The sequence below is a fragment of the Lagopus leucura genome, unplaced genomic scaffold (genome assembly GCF_019238085.1).
Source record: "Lagopus leucura isolate 7727_CA_CO unplaced genomic scaffold, USGS_WTPT01 Super-Scaffold_1, whole genome shotgun sequence".
Lineage (NCBI taxonomy): Eukaryota > Metazoa > Chordata > Aves > Galliformes > Phasianidae > Lagopus > Lagopus leucura.
In genome coordinates this window covers 2,560,617-2,583,245 of record NW_024962250.1, presented here as the reverse complement: position 1 = coordinate 2,583,245, position 22,629 = coordinate 2,560,617, and the positions used below count along the sequence as shown (strand labels likewise).

Below are 22,629 nucleotides of genomic sequence, written 5' to 3'. Positions count from 1 at the left end.
ATAAGCATGCAGCCTTTCTGAGGAGCACCTGCAGTGTTAGGACAAAGCTCTGCATTTGGCTTTCTTCTTTCTAGCTTCAGAGCTAGTTTCTTCACTGTCAGCTATCAGAGAGAAGAACCTGGTGTCTGGTCACACTACAGTCGCACACCAAAGCTGTTTCACTGAAGGCCAGAGGCCTGCTTCCTCTGTTAACAGCAGCCAGTCCTCTGTGGTCTGGGACCACACAATGTCTTTTCTTCTGATCCCACTATCTCACTTTCAGAGATTTTACCTTCCTGATGGTATCCTAAAGGTACTCGACAAGAGAACAAATCAACAATATAAAAACTAGTTCTGTATTCTGAGTAACTGGTTGATAGTACATAGGCATAGGCAAGTGTCCACAGATGGTGGGCAGTAAAATTCAGTGCTCACGCTCAGTTTTGACAAAGCACGTATGTCTCAGAAACTCACTCCAAGTGAAAAGAAAACAAATTCTGTTACATAAGAGCACCTTGAAGGATTTTGGTCTCCTCAAAAAACATTATGCAACAAAATGTAATGACCCACCAAGCTTTCCCAAAGTGAACATATGCTCACACTCCGGAAGTAGGAGTTTGCAGTAGCAACACTTGCTATAGGTAAAAATGATTACAGGATTCCCTCCTATTATCAGCTTTGATCTTGTAGAACAGTTCCTTCCTGTTCTTGCAAGATGACAAGTCATAGAGAAGTGAAGCTAGACCTGGGTCAGTCACTCATTTCACACTGTACGTCCCAGGAGATGCCAATATCTCCTCAGTAACTAAGTGCAATTATTTGTGCCAAATCAAGTAACGTAATGACAAAGAAAACAAAGTTTGGTTGCAAACTCTGATACCCTTGGTCAGATTCTGACCAAAATCTCAGAGCTGCTGTAGAAACAAGTGCACCTGAGTGTCAGGACAAGGTGGAACAGAAATCACAGTAGTCACTCCCAGGCAAGGCAGGTTAGAGTAAGGTTGTCCTGACTCTGGTGTTCGCTCACCAGTGAGAAGGTGTCATGGCCCAGCCCTAAGCACAGCATTTCTGCTCTCCCTATCTTGCCAGGATTTCCCCACAACCTGCCTGCCTTCACTGTCCCCTCGCTAGCATTTGGAGAGACCTTTTCAAAAAGGTATCAGGTCAGGCTGCAACACCAGATATCAAAGTAACTCTCTGCAGGCTCATACTGGTTTCCTCCCTTATCTTGAAACAGCAGATGCAGCTCGCTGACAATATGCATTGAGGGATCAGGGGCTCTCAGAGAAGCAGTCTAGCAAACCTGTCCCTCTGCTGGAGGACTCATTCAAAACCTTGTCCAGGCAGCTGCCTACCAGCCCCATTCCCTGTGAGACTGAAGTCTTGTGTGAACAGCGCTGGATGAGAGCAATCTGATCATCAGCTCAGCCAGGTGAGCATATGTAAGCAGTCCCGCACTTTACTTCTAGCATACTCAGGAAAAATCACCTTGAAAAAATGTTTTCTGGAAGGGATGCTCAGGTAAATAAGGTTTTAATTGATCTCCAGTTGAAACAGCTTTGAATGTGGTTTATGTGTGTATGAACATAATTGCTCGGCGGTTTGAGCTGTGCAGTCAGTGCTGGAAAGTATTTTCCCTGTGCAACTGTCACCACCATGTGGAGAAAAAGCATTTATGCACCATTTTATGTTGCATTATGGTCATGGGTACGTGACTATTGGCCAAGTCTGCCAAAAACCATAAATATTTGGGAACTGCACTGACTGACGACATTTCATGCACATTTGAGATAAAAGCTCCTATGTTTCTTGTGTTCCTTTCTAATCAAAATGAACTGGACATCAATGCTCTGACTACCTGATATATGACTAAAAATTGTGGGATTTTGTCACAGAAAACTCCATTGAGGGATATCTATTTTACAAATCTATTATACATTTCCTCATTTTACAGATAATGAAAATAACATCTAGTTTTTCAACTTCACTGGGAATAAGGATGCCTCTGAAATTCAGCTAGTTGTCCAGCAAAGGGTCCACCCACAAAGTTGGTTAAATTATTCTTAGTATAACTACTTCTTTCTTGTGGTATGTCAGAGTCCCAGATGAAGACCTGACAAAAAAATGTAACAATCTCATGGCCAAAATTGGCACTCAGAGGGCTGCATTCAGGGCTTCCAGAGGTCTTACTGCTTCTTACAACTCCCTGGAAGAAGTTTATAATAAGGTGGGGATTGGCCTTTTCTCCCAGCAATAGGATGAGAGAGAATGGCCTCAAGTTGCACAGAGGTAGGAAGCAGGCTAGGTTGGATATTAGGACTTCTTTTTCTCAGAAAGACTGGTGAGTCATTGGAACAGGGAAGTGGGGAAGTCACCATCTCTGAGGATGTTCAAAAAATGTGTAGATGTGGCACTTAGAGACAGGCTCGAGCAGTGGGCCCAGGTGAACCTCATGTGGTTCAACAAAGCCAAGTGCAAGGTCTTGCACCTGGGTCATAGCAAATCCTGCTATCAGAACAAGCTGGAGGATGTGAAAGTGGAGCACAGCCCTCCTGAAAAGGTCTTTGAGGCACTGGCAGATGGCAAGCTGGACATGAGCCAGCAACGTGCCCTCACAGCCCAGAAAAGCAAACATATCCTGGGCTGCACTCTTCTTTTGGAAGAGTGGCCAGCAGTCGAAGTTGGTGATCCTGCCCCTCTACTCTGTGCTGGCAAGGCTTCACCTGGAGTATTGCACCCTGGCATGGAGTCCTGAGTACAGCAGAGATGCAGACCTGTTGGAGTATGAGCAGAGGAGGGCCTCAAAAATGATCCAAGAGATGGAACATCTCCCCTGTGAGGATAGGTGGAGAGAGCTAGGGCTGTTCAGCCTGAAGAAGAGAAGGCTCCAGGAAGACCCGATATTGGCTTTTCAGTATCTAAAGAGAGACTGTAAGGAAGAAGAGGACAGACTCCTTAGCAGGGACTGCTATGACAGAACAAGGGGAGATGTTTTCAAACAAAAAGAAGAGAGATTTACACTGGATAGGAGAAATATTTTTTACAGTAAGGGTGGTACTGGCACAGATTGCCCAGAGAGGTTGTGGAAGCCCTATCTTTGGAGACACCAAAGGTCAGGATGGATGGGGCTGTGAGCACCTGATCTCGTGTAGGCGTCCCTGCTCACTGCAGGCAAGTTGGACTATATGATGTTTAAAGGTCCCTTTCAACATCTACAATTCTATAGTTCAGTGGGCAATATTGGTGGCAGACCGTTGGACTAGACAAACCCATGATTTTCTCCAGATGCAGCCTCCTGCTCGCACCATCTGGCACTCAGGCACTTTTGGCTGGCAAGGGTAGGAGCTCAGGAGTGTTCCAGGGCCTAGTTCTTCACTGCAGATCTGGGACCCCAGAACAAAGTGCTCTCTGAGTTAGCACACGCAAGCCTTGGGTGCTTGCCAAGGAAGGCACAGATGCATACAGCAAAATTCCCCTTCTCTGGGTTTAGGGAAACGAAGCTGCGTTTACATTCGCGCCGTCCTAGTTTTTCACTTCCTTAGAGCCACCCACTGTCACACGCTACTGGGAAAAGCCAACATCCCCACTGCCTCAGGTAGCACTGTGTCCTTAAGCGAGCCCGGCCACGTCCCCACGTAGCCGAGAGGCTACTGCCACCGGGCAGGACTCGAGCCCTTCGCTTGTGCAGCGCGCGCGCCGCGAGGATTTAACTGAAAAGCTCAGATGCTTCCAGGCTGCAGCGCGTTGTTTCCAGGTGGGACGGCTTTCCCTAATCACGTCACGCCCTATCAATCAATGCTTTCTGCACCTGCTCTCCTATCAGCGTTGCTACGTCTCACATCGCCGCGCTACGGCGTACTTTTATCCCTCCGCAGGCGGCCGAAGCGGAAGGCGGCAGCACTGCAGGCCTTAGGCGGGCGGATCCACCGGGCCGGTAGGGGGCGCTGCAGCGGCTTCGGGCCCAGGCGGCCGCCGCCCCGGCTCGTCCCGAGGAGAAGGCGGAAGCGGCGTCCGGCGAGGAGCGGAGCGGCCCGCGGGGCTGGCGGTGAGTGGGGGTCGGCGGCCGCGAGGGCGGCGCCGAGATCGCGGCGGACCGGGACCGACGAGGGCGGCGAACCGCGTGCCGCGGCCGCATCCCGCCGTGGAACACCGGTAGCGCGGGGGCGCGGTGCTCGGGACCGGCGGGACGGGGTGCGAGGCGGCGTGGGTTTGCCGGACCTCGGCGAGAGTGCGCTCCGTCGCTTGGGCATCGCCAGTGGGAGCCGCGGTGCTGATGGAGGGCGGCTCCGTGGCCGGGGCGCGTCGGGCTGAGCTCCGCCGAAACTGAAAGTGAGCCCTGTGCCAGGACGGCAGGGTGCTGGGCCCCGGCCGCTGGGCCGGCCGGTACGCACTAGGGCCGTGTCGTGGGTGGTGGCTGCTATGGGCATGGGGGGGAGCGGGAGCCGTTTGTCTGGCTGTGAAACGGGGACACTCAGCCGAGGGACCCGGCGTGACAGGGAGCTGGAAGGCTCTGTAAGACTGTCCTGCGGGAAACTTTGCTGTTTCAGAAACTAAGAGCCTCCCTCTTAGAGACTGGCAGATCTGCACGGTTACAGCGAACTTACGAGCACGAGTAGGAAGTTACGATTGTGGTCGTACTTCCATCAGCGTAAGCTGGTTTACAGCGGTCAGTGTGGGTCTTCTCATGCTGAGACAGAAATTTCCTTTGTAGGTGGGAGGACAGTGATCTAATTATACCCCTTACACCTAACAGTTAGGGCTCACTGGAAGTAGCTCTGTCCTCTGATGAATTCTGCAGGCCGAGTACTGCTGTAGGCAGGGAAACCATGAGCCACCAGCTGTGTTAGCACCTGCAGGTGAACGGCATTGCCTTCCTAAGGGCGAAGGGGCCAGAAAAACACAGCCCCACAGTCTGCTGCTATCAAAAAAGAAGTCCCAGAAGTCTGCTGATCAAAGCAAGCATGTGACTTCTTTCCTGGCAGGTATTGCTCTGGGCATAGCCTTCCAGCTCTTCCAAGCACCTGGAGGCCTGCAGAGCTCAGGCAGGGTGTGCAAGTGGTGGTTTGAGGTTTGTAGTGCTTTAGCATTTCAATGCTGCTTTCTGTTTTAAAGGTTTGATGCTATATTTAAGAAAGCATGCTCAGTAAATACTAGAATACTGAGTGAAAAAAAATGGCTGAGATAAACATGCTTTTTCTTCTTATTGAACTTCCATGACCTTAATATGTCAACAAGGGTAACTTTTGCTTCTCTGCAGCACACATTAGCTAAGCAAGCATAAAATGTTTTTAAGTCTGGTCTGTGGAGAACTAGGGGTGCAAGATTCTGAGTATAAGGCATATCAAAAAGAAAAGTGAACGTGAGGCAGAGTGGAAAAGGGAAATGCCTGAGCTGTTTCAGAATGTGTGCTCAGTTCACTGCTTATTTTCCTGGTGTCTCAAATGATTTTGCAAAAGCTAGCTGCAAGCAGACTGCTAACAAGCATCAACAGATGTAGATGATAATAAAATACAGTTTGGAGGCACTGCAGAAATGATGCTTGTTCTTAACCATATTTTTCCTGCCTCTTCTTGAAGTGCTTTCTGTCCTAGTGTTTTCTTTGACCCTGCTATGGCAGCATCTCAGCGGAACCCTTGCAGGTTTTTAGAAGGAACCAGAAGTTGTTTTTCACAGTTATGAGTTCTGCATGAATCTCCTGTTGCTTTTTCTTGACTTGCTTTTTGATAGCTTTGGAATGAAAGTGTTTTATAGCTATTAATTAAAATAAGTTTGCGTAACTGTATATGTTTTGCCAGGCTGGAGCCATGGTGTTGATGGTTGTACACCTAACAATGCAAATGCTGCTGAGCATAGTGCTTATCAGTTGTCAGACCATTGATTAATCTGCCTGGGAACTGCAAGTATGGCTTCATAAACAAATCAGCTAAAGTCGCTCCACAGGTCTAACCCAGAAATCTGTTTGACTCATACATCTGTATGTACAGAACTGTTCTTAATGGGCCAGGTGAAGAAAAAAGCAAAGTTTTGCCTGTGGTTTGTTTGCGTGGCACTAAAGGCATTGCCCTCTGCTGGCTTTGTCCCAGCTGGGCTGAAAGCAGTTTCATTAGGTTAACAACTTCAAGTGAGGAAAGGGATCTGAATAGCCCTCTGCACTGATTTCTCTGGCTGCTTGGTAGGAATCCTCTTGGAGAGGTCATGCAAAAATTGTTTTCAATATTTACTAATTAATACTCAACACTTTCTGCATCATAACTCGTAAGTTCCTATGTAGCAGGTCCTCTGCGCTTGCCAAATGCATGGGTATCATCTCACTTTTTAGACAAGTAGGGTACAATGCCTAGTCTTATTCCCTCTCGTTACCTCAGTGAGTGTAATTTTGCAGGCAGTTGGAAGATATCTCATGTACCATTTAGCCTTTGATTTAGGAAACCTGAATTAATCCTGTGGCTCTTTGCTGGAGCAGAAAATCTGTAAAAGTCCTGGCTGAACTCCATGGTACTGTGGGACTTCACAAGTCAGACTGCTGAGCTTTATTGCACACAATAATTTAAAGCATGAAAGGCTTCTAGTTCTGTTTTGAAAATGTTTATGTGAATCATAACGTGCACTATGCTTGCAGGAGTTTGCCACTCTGACTTGACTGTGTTATCACAGATTAACCTTATTGCTTTGTAACACAACAGTGTAAATAGCAATGTGGCACAGGTTGCCCACTGAAGAGCGGTTTCATTATGGTTTAGTTGGAAAAGCAGTGTAGGGACTCCATCGCCCTGCCTGTGTCTGGTTTGCCTTGGGTCTGAGAGTTGGATCATTACAGATGGATCGTTCTGGAGTCCAGCAGCATAAGTAACGATTGGACAGCACAGCATTACTGGTTAGCCTGGAAAGCACCTTCTTGTCTTTTGTCAAACAATACACAATGTTGTTGCAATAGAGGAAAAAGAATACCTCTGGTGGCCCAGGGACTTGTGGTGCCTTGTGTGCAAGCTAAAACCTCCTGTCTGTCTGCTCAGTGAGTGTGATGGGACTTCCCAGCACTGGGGAATGGTGTTTCAGCTGCACTGACAAACCTAGTGCTTGGGTTTTCTCTGCCTGAGAAACTTCATGCTAATCAGGATTGGAATTGCCCTCTGATGTTCTGGTTTAACTTCAAAGTGAAGGCTGTTAGGTTGATTAGCTGGTTGATTACCAGAGTACTTAATGTGTTATGCTACTGATGTCAAAAAGCTGGATGGATTTAAACGGTTTTGGTGTAGATGAGGAAAAAAAGTATTTTGTATATAGTTACATTTGTTTGAAACTTCTGCGGGACAAAATGTGCAACGAGTAACAGGACATTCATATTACAGCACTTAAGGGCTGTGAAAGAATTATTTTCAGCTGTGAAAAGGTAGTTAGGCTTCGAGTGCTGATCTGAGAGAGGGCTGAGCAGGCTTTGATTAGGAAACCTGTGTGCCATGCCTGTAAATGCGTGGAGAGGGCAAAATTTCCTCCCAGGTGAAGTGAAATGAGCGGAGTAGAAGGAGGAATCCTATTACACATTTCACAAAAAACATGAGCAAAACTCAAGATCTGACTCTTAATCACCCTATTTAAATTTCCTCCTCTTTACAGATAGGGAAATTTGGACACAAGCCGATAATGAGACTCGCGCTTCTTCTTTGCTCACCCTTTGGTCATATACAGACAGAAATCTCCATGTGGGAGTGCAGTGTATCACTGAACAGGGGGATTTTTGTGAGGCTGGGATGTTGGCTGGTTGCACTGACTCATGCACTAGAATGACTCTGGTGTAGGATTTCTGTTTCCATAGACTCAATGTACATACCTGCTCTGACTGTAGAAACAGACAAGCGAAAAACACCACTTGCACAGCACTTAAATCTACAGCTGTTGAGATTCTGAGTAAGGTGATGTTATCTTTCTTATAAGAACAGTATTTCAAACGGTGTGTTTCCTTCTGGAAGCCTCTGAAGGGAAGAGCAGCTCACTGTGCAATTAACATGACAACTGAATTTGGATGAAGCTGTGACATTTTCCTCCTCACGACTTCCTGAATTCCTTTGTGATGTTGCTGAAGGCATGTGTGTTCCTTTTCCCTTTATCTCGCTAAACATCCCCCTGTGGTATGGAATTATGTGAGTTTTTCCACTCCCATACTGGCCAGTGGATTCTAATCTTGCATACCCACCTTCACACTCCTTTGGCCCAGCTTAATTCCTGTGCCATTTTTCATGAAACGTGGGCTCATCATTCTCTGCCACAGCAGTTAAATACAAAGTTGTTGACAGCAACAGCAGCATTTCTTCCTCCAGGGAAAAGAGAACTACAGACAACAGTCTGAAAAAGCTTTTGACAGACCATCTTTCAAAGCAGTGATTCTTCTGTTTCCATTCTGTGGAGCTAAACTACTAATTCCTGGACTGTGTCTCAATCAACTGCCCAAAAATCATTTGGTGTTTAGCTTATATTTCTGCTGTATTTAGGAGTGCTGTTATGAAGCCTGCTCTGTTAGATAATGTGTAAGGATAACACATGAGGACAGAGAAAAGGAGTAGAGGAGTGAACTTTACCCCTTGGATGCAGCTCCAGGCAGCTGTGCTGTGGGATGGCTTCTGCATGAAGTAAGCAGTCTGGCTGCTTCAGTCCTGTCCCGGGTGCTGCTTTGAGACTCTGTACCATAATGCAGTTCTGGAGCACTGCTTTTAGATGCTGCTTGCACCTCTGCGTGCTTCAATGAAATGGAAAGTATTGCACAACAAAAGAAGTTACATTTTGATTTGAACTCTAACCTTTATATGGTAATTTTGCCTGTTGGACTGCTGGCTTTCTTTGTTTTTTTGGTAGATGTACCTTCATTTTCTTTCCATTTGATTAAATGGAGGAAAAATAGCTCGTATACTGTTAACACAGGTAGTACTGAAATAGTTGAGGCTATCACACAGGTGGCCTAAAGCATGTCTGTAATAATATGTGTTCACAGGTTTCTAGCTGAGGCTCCTTGTGATCAGCATTTTTGTTAGAGTCTTCAGGTGTTGCGTAGTAAGCGCTCAAACAAAACAATCTATGTGTCATCCTCCCCTTATCTGTGAACACTGTTTAAATGGCTTGTGATGCTCCAATTCTGCTAAAGGCAAGAAGTTCCGTGCCCTGAGCTCGTAGTTGGGTTAACCCTCACTCTGCATCCTCACCGCCCCTGGATGCAGTAGCAGTGATGCACGCCACCAGTCCTTGCAGCCCAGCTCTGGGCTCATCCTTAAGTTGCCATCCTGAATATGCTGCAGATGAAGTGATAGTCTTGCAGTGAACGCAGGAGGGGAATGTTGTTTAAAAAACAGGCCTTGCTATGCCATGCACTCCTCCTCAGGGAAATGTGATTTTTTATCTGATGTTCTTACAGCGTTGTCACTTGTCCTCCCTCCCACCTGTACCGGAAGAGGGATGGGAGAGCATGAAACCTGTTTGAGCACTGCTAGCTGGTAAATAACATTCTGAGCTGCAGAACTATTAGCCTTATCTTCTGTGCAGCTTCTTACTCAATTTCAAGTCCTACTGACAGTTCTGAAGTGCTATCAGCGATGCCGTGCATTTGCATTTCGTTTGCAGCACATCCTCTGCTTGGTGTGGCTGCCCAGACCTACCTTTTATCTGTGGCGATGTACCTAAACTGAGTTGAAACCTATACTGCAAATCTGTATACAGAAAATATTAAATAACATCTGACAGTGCAAAGAAAATACGGAGCTGAGATATTGCCACATTCCATTACAGTGCTTTTTGTGGAAATTCTTTGAATGCTTTAAAAGAAAATAGGGCCATAGGGATAGAGGCTTTTCTCAGTAGGTGCAGCAAGGAGAGACAGTGTTTACAGAAATCAAGTAGGCAGATGAACGACATTGCAGGGAGGTGTGTATGTGTCAGTTTTTGAAGTGACAGGATGCTGTGCTCTTTCTTATGCATTACAAGATAAGTATAAAAAGATACATCGTGGAGAAACTGGGATAAAAGTGGTTGTGTGGAGAACCAAGTCTGTAGCACTGCTCCAGTGCTTGTGGCCACCGCTCAAATCTTTTCATGACTGGAAGGGGAGATCTTGGAGTATTTTAAATTAACACATCTTTTTGTCACCTTGCAGGGCATTCTGTGCGGCACTCGACCAGCTGCTATGAGCTTGCTACACAGTGACAGCAGCTGTGGGGCCCGAGACATGGATGGCGGCTGCTGTGCGGCCATGGCCAGCGCCTGCAGCGGGGGAGCGAAAGAAGACAGCGTGAGTGTTGGCAGTGGGACCGGCAACCCGCCCAGCTCCTTCACGGAGGAGACGCAGGGATACGACGTGGAGTTCGATCCGCCCTTGGAAAGCAAATATGAGTGTCCGATCTGCCTGATGGCCCTTCGGGAAGCAGTGCAGACGCCGTGTGGGCACCGTTTCTGCAAAGGCTGCATTGTCAAATCAATAAGGTAAAGGCAAACCTATGGAAATCATTCTTAAGAAGTCACTTGACGGAGTAAACGTTAGATAAAAATAGCAATTTATTTGGAGGATTTGCCTACAGCTACCAGGTCCCCTCTTCAACCCAGGGTTGTAAACCTTGTCTTCTCACAGAATCACAGAACGGCCAGGGTTGGAAGGGACCTCAAGGATCGTGAATCTTCAACCCTCCTGCCGTGTGCAGGACCACCAACCTCCCCATTTAATACCAGACCAGGCTGCCCAGGGCCCCATCCAGTCTGGCCTTGAACACCTCCAGGGACAGGGCATCCACAGCCTCTCTGGGCAGCCTGTTCCAGCACCTCACCACTCGCATAGTAAAGAACTTCCCCCCCCACATCCAACCTAAATCCTCCCTCCCTCAACTTAAAACCATTTTGCCTTGTCCCGCTGTTATCTACCCTTTCAAAGAGTTGATTCTCCTCCTATTTGTAGGCTCCCTTTTAGGTACTCTCCCTGTGAGTGTTTAGGTAACTACAAGCAGCTACTGGCAGCATGGTTACTTGGCACAGATGTGGCAATTTGTGCTTTCAGTTCTCCCCTTGCAATCTGCTTCCTTGTTGGGCTGGAGAATGTAATGAGGAAATAGTCTGGAACAAAGAGTTGAGGGAAGAAACTGCTGTATGGAGGGGTGGGGGGGAAAAAAAAAAATAGAGGCAAGAATACGCTGAACTTGTAACAGTGGATGCTTGAAAAGGGAAGAGAAGGCAGAGAGCATGCTGATTGGTAGACTGTACTTCCCTCTGATATGGAGTACAGTCATCACTGTCCTACCTATGCCTCTGAGTATTAAACCTCATTGATAAAAAGTTAGATATTACTATATTTTTGATTCTGGACCTAAGCCAGACTTGTTACTTATGGATCTCTCCCTTAGCTCAAATGTCAAGGTGCTTTAGTAGGAGTCTTAATTGTGTGACCCACATATGGAGTTGGTTAATTTCCCAAATCCCTTTACGTGCCTTTGTGCATAAAATCAGACGGTCTTCTATGTTACTTTAAAATGCATTTTATTTTCCTCATGCAGTTGTTTTTAGCTTGTAAAATAGACAATACTTTCTTGTTTAGCTTTCCATACATTTATCCCTAGTTCTATTTTCTTTATCCATAGCTCATCATTTTTAGCTCACTAAATTAATAGCGTGCCAGCAGCAGTGTTCTCTGAAGGCATTATTCTGTGGGCTTCTCTGTCGTTTCAGCATTGGCTGATACTAATGTATTTCCTCACAACATCCCTTCTAGATGGAAGAGGAAGGTGTTGGAGCTCAGTAAAAAATGAACCTAATTTTGCATTCCCTACTTATGATGGCAGAAGAGCGGGTTATTCTCTAGAGAGCACGAAACTTTGCAGCTCAGCTTTTTAACATTAATTTCATCAGCATTTCTGAGAAAAGGATGTGCAGGTTCATTATTCAAAAAAAAAATGCAGAGTATTGAAGTTGTTCACACATGAAAAGTGACTCCCCCATGTGTACTGCAAAGGAGGCTCAGAGATGCTCAGTTCTCTCATAACCTTGCCATGAAGTCACCTTGCTCCCTTGGTCTCTTGCCTCATTTCCTACTTCTGGAGAAAGGAAAAAATAAGTCAGATCTTACCCAACTGCATTACTTAATGTCATTCATGTCAGCCAAGAGCATGGAAGAAAGCAAAAATGAAACTAAACCTGTCAGCTTTACTGTAGGTATCCAGTTTCCTGTGCGTAAGCAGGTGGCTTCAATTTCTGGCCTTTACTTCACATGTTCCAACGTGAATTATTTCAAGTGGCTGTAATGCATAAATCCATGTGTGCTTGTAAGCATCAAATTAGACTTCCATAGTAATTAAAGCCACTACATCGTGGAATTCCTTATTTGCTTTCTCTGTGCTTTCTGATGTTTGTTTGCTTTGCAGCAGTAGTTTTTATGTTCTTCTTTAACTTGGGAATTGCTGAAAGAATGAAAAGATAAGGAATCTGTAAGCCTTTGAATGGGAGGATGATGCCTACAAGCCCTGAAAGTACATTAGTCAGTACTGAGTGTCAGAAATCTTTATTCACCAGTCATTTCAAAGATAATCAAAATGGGTCTCTTCTTCCAGTCTTTCGGATCTTTTGTAGTGATCTTGTTTCCTAATCTTCCTGTTGCAGAGCTATGTAGATGGTCATTGGTAGAATTTACCATTGTTTAGTGAGGAACTGCAGTAAGCTTGTTCAGAACAGAGCATCTCGTTAAGGTAGAGAAACTCCTTTCTTAAATCTCAGGCTTGGAAAATGGTTTCTCTTCTGTTAATTAACAGAGTATTTGTTCTGCTCAAAGGTTTGAATCTATAAATAATAACTAGGAGTTCTTCCTTTTTATATCCTCTTTTTCCCCTTTGAACTCAATTTCTGGAATTACTATTGGCAATTACAGTGAATGCTGAACAAGGGTGGCAAGTATTCCTTGTCTTGGAGACTGTAGATCATCACTGTGGTATTTCAGATGTTTCAATAACAGTGACTATTTTCCCTCATTCCCCACCAGCATCCATCTTTGAGATTCAGCAAGCACTTGTGAAAGCAGAGCTGGGATCTTGAAGTGCCAGACCATTCTGAGTTGCTGAATTAGGATGTGTGGATTGAGCTGTTGATTTGGACTGTCATTGTACCCACGGTCCAACACTGATCTGGAGTTTGTAGTGTCTACAGTACAATATTAATGAATGTCATTGTGAAGTTTGTACAGAACTAAAAGGGGAATGGAAAGTGATTTTTACACTAAGTGCTATTTTTTTCCTATTAAGTGATCATTTATCGTTTATTTATCATTTATTTGGTTTATTTGGAGAAATGCTTCTATTTCATCCCATCTTGCCTTCTGTAGAGCCTGAGTGAGCACTGAGGATTAAGTGATACAAGGTGGATGGATGGTTGTTGGACAGGAAGTTGTTGAGATGCTTCTTGTGACATAGACAACAGTTATAGTTGCCCATGCTGAAGAAACTACCTGCAGCTAGAAAGATTTTTATCAAAAGAATAAGGGGGGGAGGGGGAAGCTTTTAAGCACTGAAGTTTTAGATCCTGTAATGGGTAGGGCATGGTTACACCATATGGATTTGATCACAGTGTTTGCTTCCCAACGAACCTCGGCAGTCTGAAGTGCCTTAAAGCAGCGAGAGTCACGATAGTGAAGAAGCTTATCTGCTTTAGTAACTACAAATAATAGTTTACAGATATTGCTGCCTACAAAGTAGTTGATGAGACATTTTAGGAAAACTGAGTTCAGATGCAATAGCTAATTAAACTTCATGCTAGTCTCCTCCTTTGTCTTATGCCAAAGCAACACTTGTAGTGGGGCTCACCGAATTTCAGAAGCTTCTTTATCAGATCACTGAATTATGAGTTGAGAAGGAGCAGCAGTGAAAGCTTTGGGTGCTAGCAGTTCATTAAATGACTCACGTGCCTCCAATTAAAGCATATGCAGACTGTTTTGTTTCTAAGCTAAACCTATTAGTTGTTAATCACAAAGCAGATATTTCTTCAAAATAAGTTATTTCTGCCTTTTCATAGGAAATGCCATTCGTTATTGCTCTTAAACTGCTTGTTATTTAAGCAGGAGATCTGGTAATCGTTATATATAATGAATATGTTCTTATCTTTGTGTGTAGAAGTCAAGCTGCTGCCTTACTGGCAGGCCTACCAAGCCACCACTGCACTGCATTAAGTGAGAGGTATTTGTGACCAAGGTGTACCTGTCAAGAAGTGACTGCCTGTAGATCGTGTGTAATCTGGGGGAACACTTTTGGTTTGTGATAAAGATCAGCACGTTGCTCAGGGAGCTGTGAAATGAAGTGGCTTGCTAGGTGTCGTCTTTTTTCCGTTTGCTTACAATCATGACTGTCAGACTTGTTGTGAGCAACTCTTGTAAGCCAAACCTAGGAAAGGAAGTTCATTGTCATTTTCTAAACTCTGATTGTTACCCCCACTTCCTCTGGCAGCATTACTGATGGAGTGCTGACCAATTATTTCCTTTTCCAGCAAAGACCACAAATTCCCTCCTGTCCTCCACAGCACACTGGGTTCTGCTTCCCCCTCACACTTGCAAGCAGCAATAAGGAATGGCCTTTGATCTTTGCACAGCAAGCGTGCTCTTACATTTTTCCCACCCCATGGGTTTTTCCACATTATTGCTATTTCCAGTTGAGGAAAAAGATAAAATCACAAAATATCCCAAGCTGGAAGGGTCTCACAATGGTCGCTGAGTCCAACTCCTGGCTTTGCACAGGACCACCCATAATACAAACCCTGTGTCGTCCAAACACTCCTTGAACTGTGGCAGCTTGGGGCTGTGACCGCAGCCTCGGGGAGCCTGTTCCAGTGCCTGATTGCCCTCTGGTGAAAAACCTTTTGCTAATACCCAACCTGACCCTCCCCAAATGCAGCTCCATGCAAGCAGACAGAGCCTTGTGAAGTGTTAACAAGTTGTGAGTTTCCTTATGCAAGTTGCATGCACCAATGCTCCACCGTTGGACTCCAGAGTTCCACCAGTTAGCAATGACTGTCTGGTTGTGATGGCTTCAGGTACAATAACCAATTCCAAATCCAGCACTATTTTCGTAGTTCTTAGTAAATTCTGTGTCAGGAGTTCTTTACCCATGTTGCTGTATGAATACATAAATTGAAGGATGACCAACTTAAGAAGTGATTGTACAAAAAAAACCCAGAGAAATAGCTCTTCAGAAAGTTCTGTGAAATAAGTTAATCCAGAAAAGATTGCTTTCTGTCTCAGGAATGGTCTCCTTGGCTGCTCATAAAGTGAGAAAGGAGGGAGAAATGCCTAAGAATCTTTAAAGGACTGTTTTGGAAGAGTATGTGAAATATTCTTTTGTGTTTCAGCTGTGTGAAGTCCTTATAGAAACAAGGCCATAAGTTCTTGTGTTCTCTACATCCTCCACAAGCTTATTTCCAGGGTATCTATCATGTCATTTGGGCAATTAAAAGCTACAGAGTTAGAACAGCTCTGCGATCTCAATAGTACTACCTCGGATGAAACTTTATGCTGTCAGTTTTTCTGACATTGCATCCTTTCTGGTAATTGTCACATAAATGCCTTTGTTTTCCAGTACTTTATTCATGTGTCATTACCTGGCTGCTAATGTCTTGGTAGTGTAAAAATATTTTAAATTAAGGGCAAAAGAAACTCAAAATCTTTTTTTCTGTCTTTCTGTCATCGTAGAGATGCGGGTCACAAATGTCCAGTAGACAATGAAATTCTACTTGAAAATCAACTTTTTCCAGACAACTTTGCAAAACGGGAAATCCTTTCATTAACAGTTAAGTGTCCCAACAAGGGCTGCTGCATGAAGATGGAGCTGAGACATTTAGAGGTGAGAATGAGATCTGACAATACGGAACCTTGTTTTTTACGGATGAGGAAAAATTCAGACTTAAGGGGCCATACCTGTTCATACAGATTCCATTCATTCAAGCCTACAGCTGTTTTTTTGGTTTTGTTCTGAGGAGCACATAGTTGTAATTAGGTGGTTCTCAAAAAAAAAAAAAAACAAAAAACCCTGGAGGATGTGACACTGTAGTAATGCAGCTCACTTCTTGAGGTCATTCTGTGAAGTCCTGATCTTGGCCATAGAACATCGACATGCCATTAGTGAAGTCAGTGTAAGTGTAAATAAGGGTTTTCTTGGAAGGAAAGAAGGAAGGGTTATTGCTTGTTCCTCCTGTGCTGTGCCTTATCTGAAAAGCAAGCAGTAAATTAGCACTTGTTTTCGGTATCAAATCTCTTTTGTCTTTGTTCAGGAGCACCAGTTGCATTGTGATTTCACGGCTGTGGAATGTCCGCAGTGCCAAGGAGCCTTTCAGAAGAACCACCTGAAAGAGCACATGACACAGGAGTGTCCCCGGCGACAAGTGTGCTGTCCAAACTGTGCCACATCTATGGCTTATGAAGATAAGGAGGTACTTGGCAGGAGTCTTTCAGCCTCCATTCATATGGGTTTGCTCATGAATGTGACATCATGGTCTTGTAGAAAGAAAGCAAGCCTTCGTATGGAAGAGCTGTTTGAACTGCACAGGGTAGAAGCTCTGAACACCAGGGCACTTATCTGGGAACCCTGTGGTGTGAAAAGATGTGTCTCACAGTGGTTGCTTTTTGGCCTTAGCATCAGAGGGGGCAGTACCTACTGGCAAAGTAATATACAAAGCAACATCCCACACTTACAGTTTGTATGCCTGGCAGAAAGGATCAAGAAGTGCATCTTCTGGGGATACCTGCATGAGAATAGGATCACTTCAGAGTTCTTCTCCTAGCTCTTCTTTTTAAACTTTATTTCACAGTTGCATTCAGCTTTAAAATATCTCATCAGAAGTGATTAGCATTCTTAGGAATTGCATAATGTTATTAATTTGTTTTCCTCTATCGCTGTTTGTTAACAGCTTCATGACCAAACCTGCCCTCTTGCCAATGTATTCTGTGAATATTGCAACACAATGCTCATCAGGCAGCAGGTAAGAAACTGCCTTTTTTTGTGTGTGCTTAATCTGGGCCTTATGTTTTGTACTTACAATGCTGCTTTAATCATAGAATGGCTTGGATTTCTAGGACCTCCATGATGATCTAGTTCCAGCACTCTGCCCTGGGCAGACTTGCCAACCACTGCATCAAGCACTCAGTCAGGCTGCCCAGGGCTCCATGCAGCCAGGCCTCGAACACAGCCAGGGATGGGGCAGCTGCTGTTTCCATGGGCAGCTGTGCCAGCATGGTTATGTGATCGAAGGGTTTCATGCACACTTAATGAAATAGATCTCTCCTGAGGAGGATGAGCTTACTCCCCAAGGCTACCTCTGCTTGAAGGAAATGCAGGAGTTCTCTGCAGAGTGTAAGCAAACATATAAAAGTAAATACAAGCATGTTTGTCCTTAAGATAGCTGAGCTGCAGCCATTTCTTTACAGAACAGCTTTTGTATTTTTCACAATCTCAAATTAAATCTGAAGAAATGGTTTCTCTCCTAGCTGTTAAATCTCTCCTCATCTCTCTGAAGAAGTTGCATCCACTGCAGGTGTAATACTGATTTAAACGCTGCAAAGAAGCAAACATAACTTCAGGTTATATAGTTTTGCAGTTTGTTATTTAACAGAGAATGAGAAAACAGATTAGTAAATGACCTATACTGGGCTTATAAACAAGTCTTTTGCCTGAGAAACCTGAAATTATCCTTAGTTCTGGTTAGGGCTGGCAAGGCCTCAGCTGAAGCTGTCTGGCTTTTGGGGTGAAGATGGACAGGGAGAATTTGGAGTGATGACATAATTGGGTCTGTAAAATATGGACTGTAAGAAAGATTGAAGTAATGTGGTCTTATTGAGAAGATAATAAGGAAGAGCGACACAACTATTTCTAAGTACGTGTAAATAGTGCTTCGGAAGAGAAAGAAGTAGACTGTGATCTAGCTCGAGTATAGGCTAGAAACAAAAGGCTCACGCACAAGAGAGGAACTCTAATGCTTTCTGATGCATAATCTAGATACTACATCAATGAAGCAGTGAGTGAAGTACGTGTAAGGAAGATGTTAAATTTTTATCATTAGCTGCACACTATTGTTTAAAGTTTCCCTGTTTCTCAAAAGAATGACACAAAAATAAACTGATTTTTACTTCAGGTACATATACTGAAATAGGGCAAGCTGGACTGTGATGATGTTATAAAGAGAATACTCTTAATGGGGAGAACTCATTTCAAATCTGATTTGTTTTAGATGCCCAACCATTACGATAATGATTGTCCTACTGCCCCGGTACCGTGCTTTTACAGTGCCTTTGGGTGTCCTGAAAAGGTAAGCCTTGTCAGAAGCGTGAGCTGCAGATGTTTTGCATGGCTTTTTGTCTGTTCCTACTGTCTCATCTACCAACCCAAATCTTCAGTGATTGGTGGAGTTGGTCATTTGGAGGCATTCTAATTCCAAAACGTGGCATGTTGATCCAGTGCTTTTCAAAAGTCCTAAGTTAGAGAACTTGAATGTGTACCTGATGGACGTATATTATTCCATGAGTGCAATCTCAACTTTATACCAAGGAAGTAACTTCTAACATTTCTTACAAAGTTCTGACCAAATACAGTTATAACTTTTTAGGTTTGGTAAAGATGACTTGAGAATGCTTTAAATATGATTGAATTCCAAAGCTACTTAATCTGGTGTCAGTGGTTTATGGACTGGTTCTGTGACTAGCAGGGTGTGGGGACCCACAGACTCATGCCCTGGAAAAGGGGAGTCATAGAAAGACTTCAGTTGGAAGGGACCTCAAGGATCATGAATCTCCAACACCCAGCCAATTGGCAGGGCTGCCAAACTTCAGATTTAATACTAGACCAGGCTGCCCAGGGCCCCATCCAACCTGGCCCTCAATACCTCCATGGGCAGGGCATCCACAACCTCTCTGGGCAGCCTGTTCCAGCACCTCACTGCTCTCATAGTAAAGAACTTCCTCCTGACATCTGACTTAAATCCTCCCTCCTTCAACTTAAAACCGTTTCCCCTTGTCCTGCCGTTATTTACTCTTTGAAAGAGTTGACTCCTCTCTTGTTTGTAGGCTGCCTTTAGGTTTAGGTACTGGAGGGCTGCAGTGAGGTCACCCTGCAGCCTTTCTGCTCCAGACTGAACAAGCCCAGCTCCTTCAGCCTGTCTTCAGAGAAGAGGTGCTCCAGCCCTCTCATCATCTTTATGGGTCTTCTCTGGACCCTCCCCAACAGTTCCCTGTCTGTCTTGTATTGGGGGCACCAGAGCATGAGGTAGTACTCCAGATGGGGCCTCATGAGGGCAGAGTACAGAGGGACAATCACCTCCCTGTTCCTGCTGGCCGTAAAAAAAAAAAAAAAAAAAAAAAAAAAAAAAAAAAAAAAAAAGGAAAAGGGCCAAGGGTAGGGAGATGGGCCTAGAAACAAAACAGCAGCAACAATCTGAGGAGAAACAAACTAATTTACTAAATAAGATATTGGAATGCAAGGTAACATAGTATAATACAATATAATTAGAATTGAAGCTAATAAATAAAATGAGAATGTCTGAAGACTCTAATGTTGAGGTGAGATGTCTAGCCAGGCTGAGCAGAAGGCAAAAACGGGTCATCTTGTGATATGCCAACAGTCCTATCTTCTGAACAGGAAACAGAAACAGAACAGCACAAAGACCTCCGGGGGATGTAGTATGTAGTTTTCTTCTCTTCTGAGAACCAGGTACCAGGAGTGATCCATGATCCACAGAACTGGAGCATTAACTCTTTAACTCCCAGTGCACTACATGGCATTATGATGTGGAATACCAATAATAAAAACCATAAAACTCTGTTGGCTGGATATTCTTATTTCTTGTTGTGCTATAACTCTGGAAATCAACTTTCTTATCCTCATGCCATCAGTTCTCGTAGGTCTTTATCTTCTGGTACCGGAGAGCCATTTCTGCAAGTCTACAGAGGAAATGCAATGCTGATTTAGCACATAAATACTTACTTGTTGCCGATGCTTTTTCACCAGGTGTATATTTTGTCAAACAGCTCTTGTCCACTGGCATTTTCACATTTATCATATCTGATTTTTGAATTTAAAGCCCTTCATTGGTATTCACATCACCTTTACAGCTTTGTCACATTGTTTGTCTTTGACTTGCATTCTGGTTTTTCTCACATAACAGGACTTGTTTGATTTCTATGTATTTGTACTTTAGAACCACATTTAGGATGTGATGGATTCTTAACGCTACGTTTCTTAAATCCTAGATGCAGAGGAACGAACTGGCACGACACATGCAGGAATTCACTCAGGTTCACATGAGAATGATGGCTCAGAGCATTCAAAATATCAGTGTTACTGCTACAAACCCTGTACCCTTTATCAACGGCCTACAGTTTGAGCCTGCCCTCTTCTCCCATGTGTCACATGCGCCATATAATTGTAATCCAGAAGTTGAAAACTTTAAAGAAACTATTCAGCAATTGGAAGGTCGTCTAGTGAGACAGGATCACCAAATCAGAGAACTCATTGCAAAGATGGAGACGCAGAACACTCACATGGCAGAACTCAAACGTACCATCCGAAATTTGGAGGGAAAGATTACTGAAATGGAGGCACAACAATGTAATGGTATTTACATCTGGAAGATCGAGAACTTCAGTGGACTTCAGAAAGCCCAGGAAGAAGAGAGGCCTGTTGTGATGCACAGTCCTGGCTTCTATACTGGAAAACCTGGCTACAAGCTGTGTTTGCGCCTGCATATCCAGTTACCAAATGCTCAGCGGTGTGCTAATTTTATATCGCTGTTTGTCCACACGATGCAAGGGGAATATGACAGCCATCTGCCTTGGCCTTTCCAAGGCACTATACGACTTTCTATTTTGGATCAATCGGAAGGCCCTGAGAGGCAGAATCATGAAGAAGTAATGGAAGCCAAGCCAGAGTTACTCGCCTTCCAGAGACCAACGATTCATCGCAATCCAAAAGGTTTTGGTTATGTGACTTTCATGCACCTGCAAACTTTGAAGCAAAGAACCTTTGTAAAGGATGATACCCTTCTGGTGCGCTGTGAAGTTCTAACACGTCTAGATTTAAACAGCCTTCGCAGGGAAGGATTTCAAGCTCGCAGTACTGATGGAGCTGCGTAACCAAGTCTTAACTAGAGGGATGGAGGCCTGGTCGTACTTTTCCACCACAGATACATGCATGCTCCACTATCCATATAGGCTGAATAAGATCGTAAATGCTGCCACGGTTGATCTTCACTTGAACAGCTCTGTGAGGTTGTGTCTGAATACTAGCAATTGTTCTCTATTAAGTTGTAAGCTACTTCTGTAGCAAGCTAACTGAAAGTGTGGTTAATCAAAATTTAACTGCCTACAAGAAAAACTTACTGAAGTACCTACACATTTCTGTTTGGCGAAGTGCAAGTAAGTCATATCAGAAAAGACCTATAAATCTTTGCAGCTCAGTGCCTTGGAGTAGGTGCTGCAGCAGGGAAATCATAGGTAGGTAAATTAATAAAAATGAGGGTTAGGCTTTTTTTCATGGAGCTTGGGAGAGCTTTGCCTTGGGTGAGATGGTTTCTATGTTGACTTACCTAGAATTTTTAATTGACTATGCTTCTCTTGATATCTGAAGTCAGGTTAAAGCTTTGCTGACACAACTTAAAGCGAGATGCTTCGACCCTTCTTTGCTGCAGTAAGAAACTGTGTGTCAATATCAAGTTGATAGTAGAATTTCTGAAAGGTAGGTGGTAGTGTTGTGAGGAAGGTTAAAGGAGCCAAGCTCTTAGAAATATTTCTAAGATGGTCCGAAAGTGCTGCTCCCCACTGCTCTTTATTTTGACCCTAACTTTTGTATGCAAGTGCGCGTGGTGTGTGTTCCAGGCCCAGAATCTCAATTGCTGTTACTAGAGGTAAGTGTAGCATTAGACTGAAAGGTGTTTTTGGGCGGTGGGTAGAGACATGAGCAAAGGTGTACAGTAACTAGACAGGGTTGCAGAATTTTATTGTTGAAACCTAAATTTGAAGCAGTGTTGAACTTGGAAATCTGCATCTGAGTCATCCCTTCCCTTGATGTTCTGGGTGATAGGAGCTATATTAATCTCCTCTTAATACTCAGTGGACAGCTGGCAGTGTCAGCGTACAGCTGTTGTGGCCATTTCCTGTCCCATTAGACAATAGGACCTAGGGCCTCCTTAACACTTCAGGAGGAAAGAAAAGCCTGCTAATTAGTGTGAGGGAAAAATTGCAGTCCTGTTTGTTCTCAGGAAAAAAGCCTGCCTTCCTTAACAGCTCTTTAACCAAACACTAAGTTCACTAGTTCAAGGATTCATGAGCTTCCTCATGTTGCATGTGTTGTTGTTTTCTCTACTTATTCCATATAAATACTAGTTTTGACCAGTCAAAGCAGAGTAGATAAGTTCACTGGTGCTAACGATTTACCATAGTACTGATAAAGCATGGATCTTTTCCTTCAAAAATAGCGAAGAGAAGTCTTGTTCGCTCCTGAACTGAAGTGTGCAGCCTAAGGCAGAGTAAAGTAAGCCCTGCAGGAGCATCTCTTTTCCATTATTTCTGCAAACCAGTGAAACCGTGTGAGGATTTGGGATGCTGCAACTTAGAAGAAACTGAAAAGCAGCCCAAATAAGCAGTCCCTTCAAAACACCCTCATGGGGATCATC

At 44.2% G+C, this 22,629-nt stretch overlaps 1 protein-coding gene across 1 annotated transcript; it reads left to right on the top strand.

Moving 5' to 3' along the window:
- Positions 1-3,957: 3,957 nt before the first annotated feature.
- On the top strand, positions 3,958-21,832 carry TRAF6 (TNF receptor associated factor 6). Its single transcript, XM_042868587.1, has 7 exons — positions 3,958-4,024; positions 10,115-10,440; positions 15,665-15,815; positions 16,243-16,401; positions 16,879-16,950; positions 18,196-18,273; positions 20,210-21,832. Exons 2-7 carry the CDS (start codon positions 10,145-10,147, stop codon positions 21,089-21,091), a joined length of 1,638 nt encoding a protein of 545 aa, XP_042724521.1. The 5' UTR covers positions 3,958-4,024; positions 10,115-10,144; the 3' UTR covers positions 21,092-21,832.
- Positions 21,833-22,629: the final 797 nt, after the last annotated feature.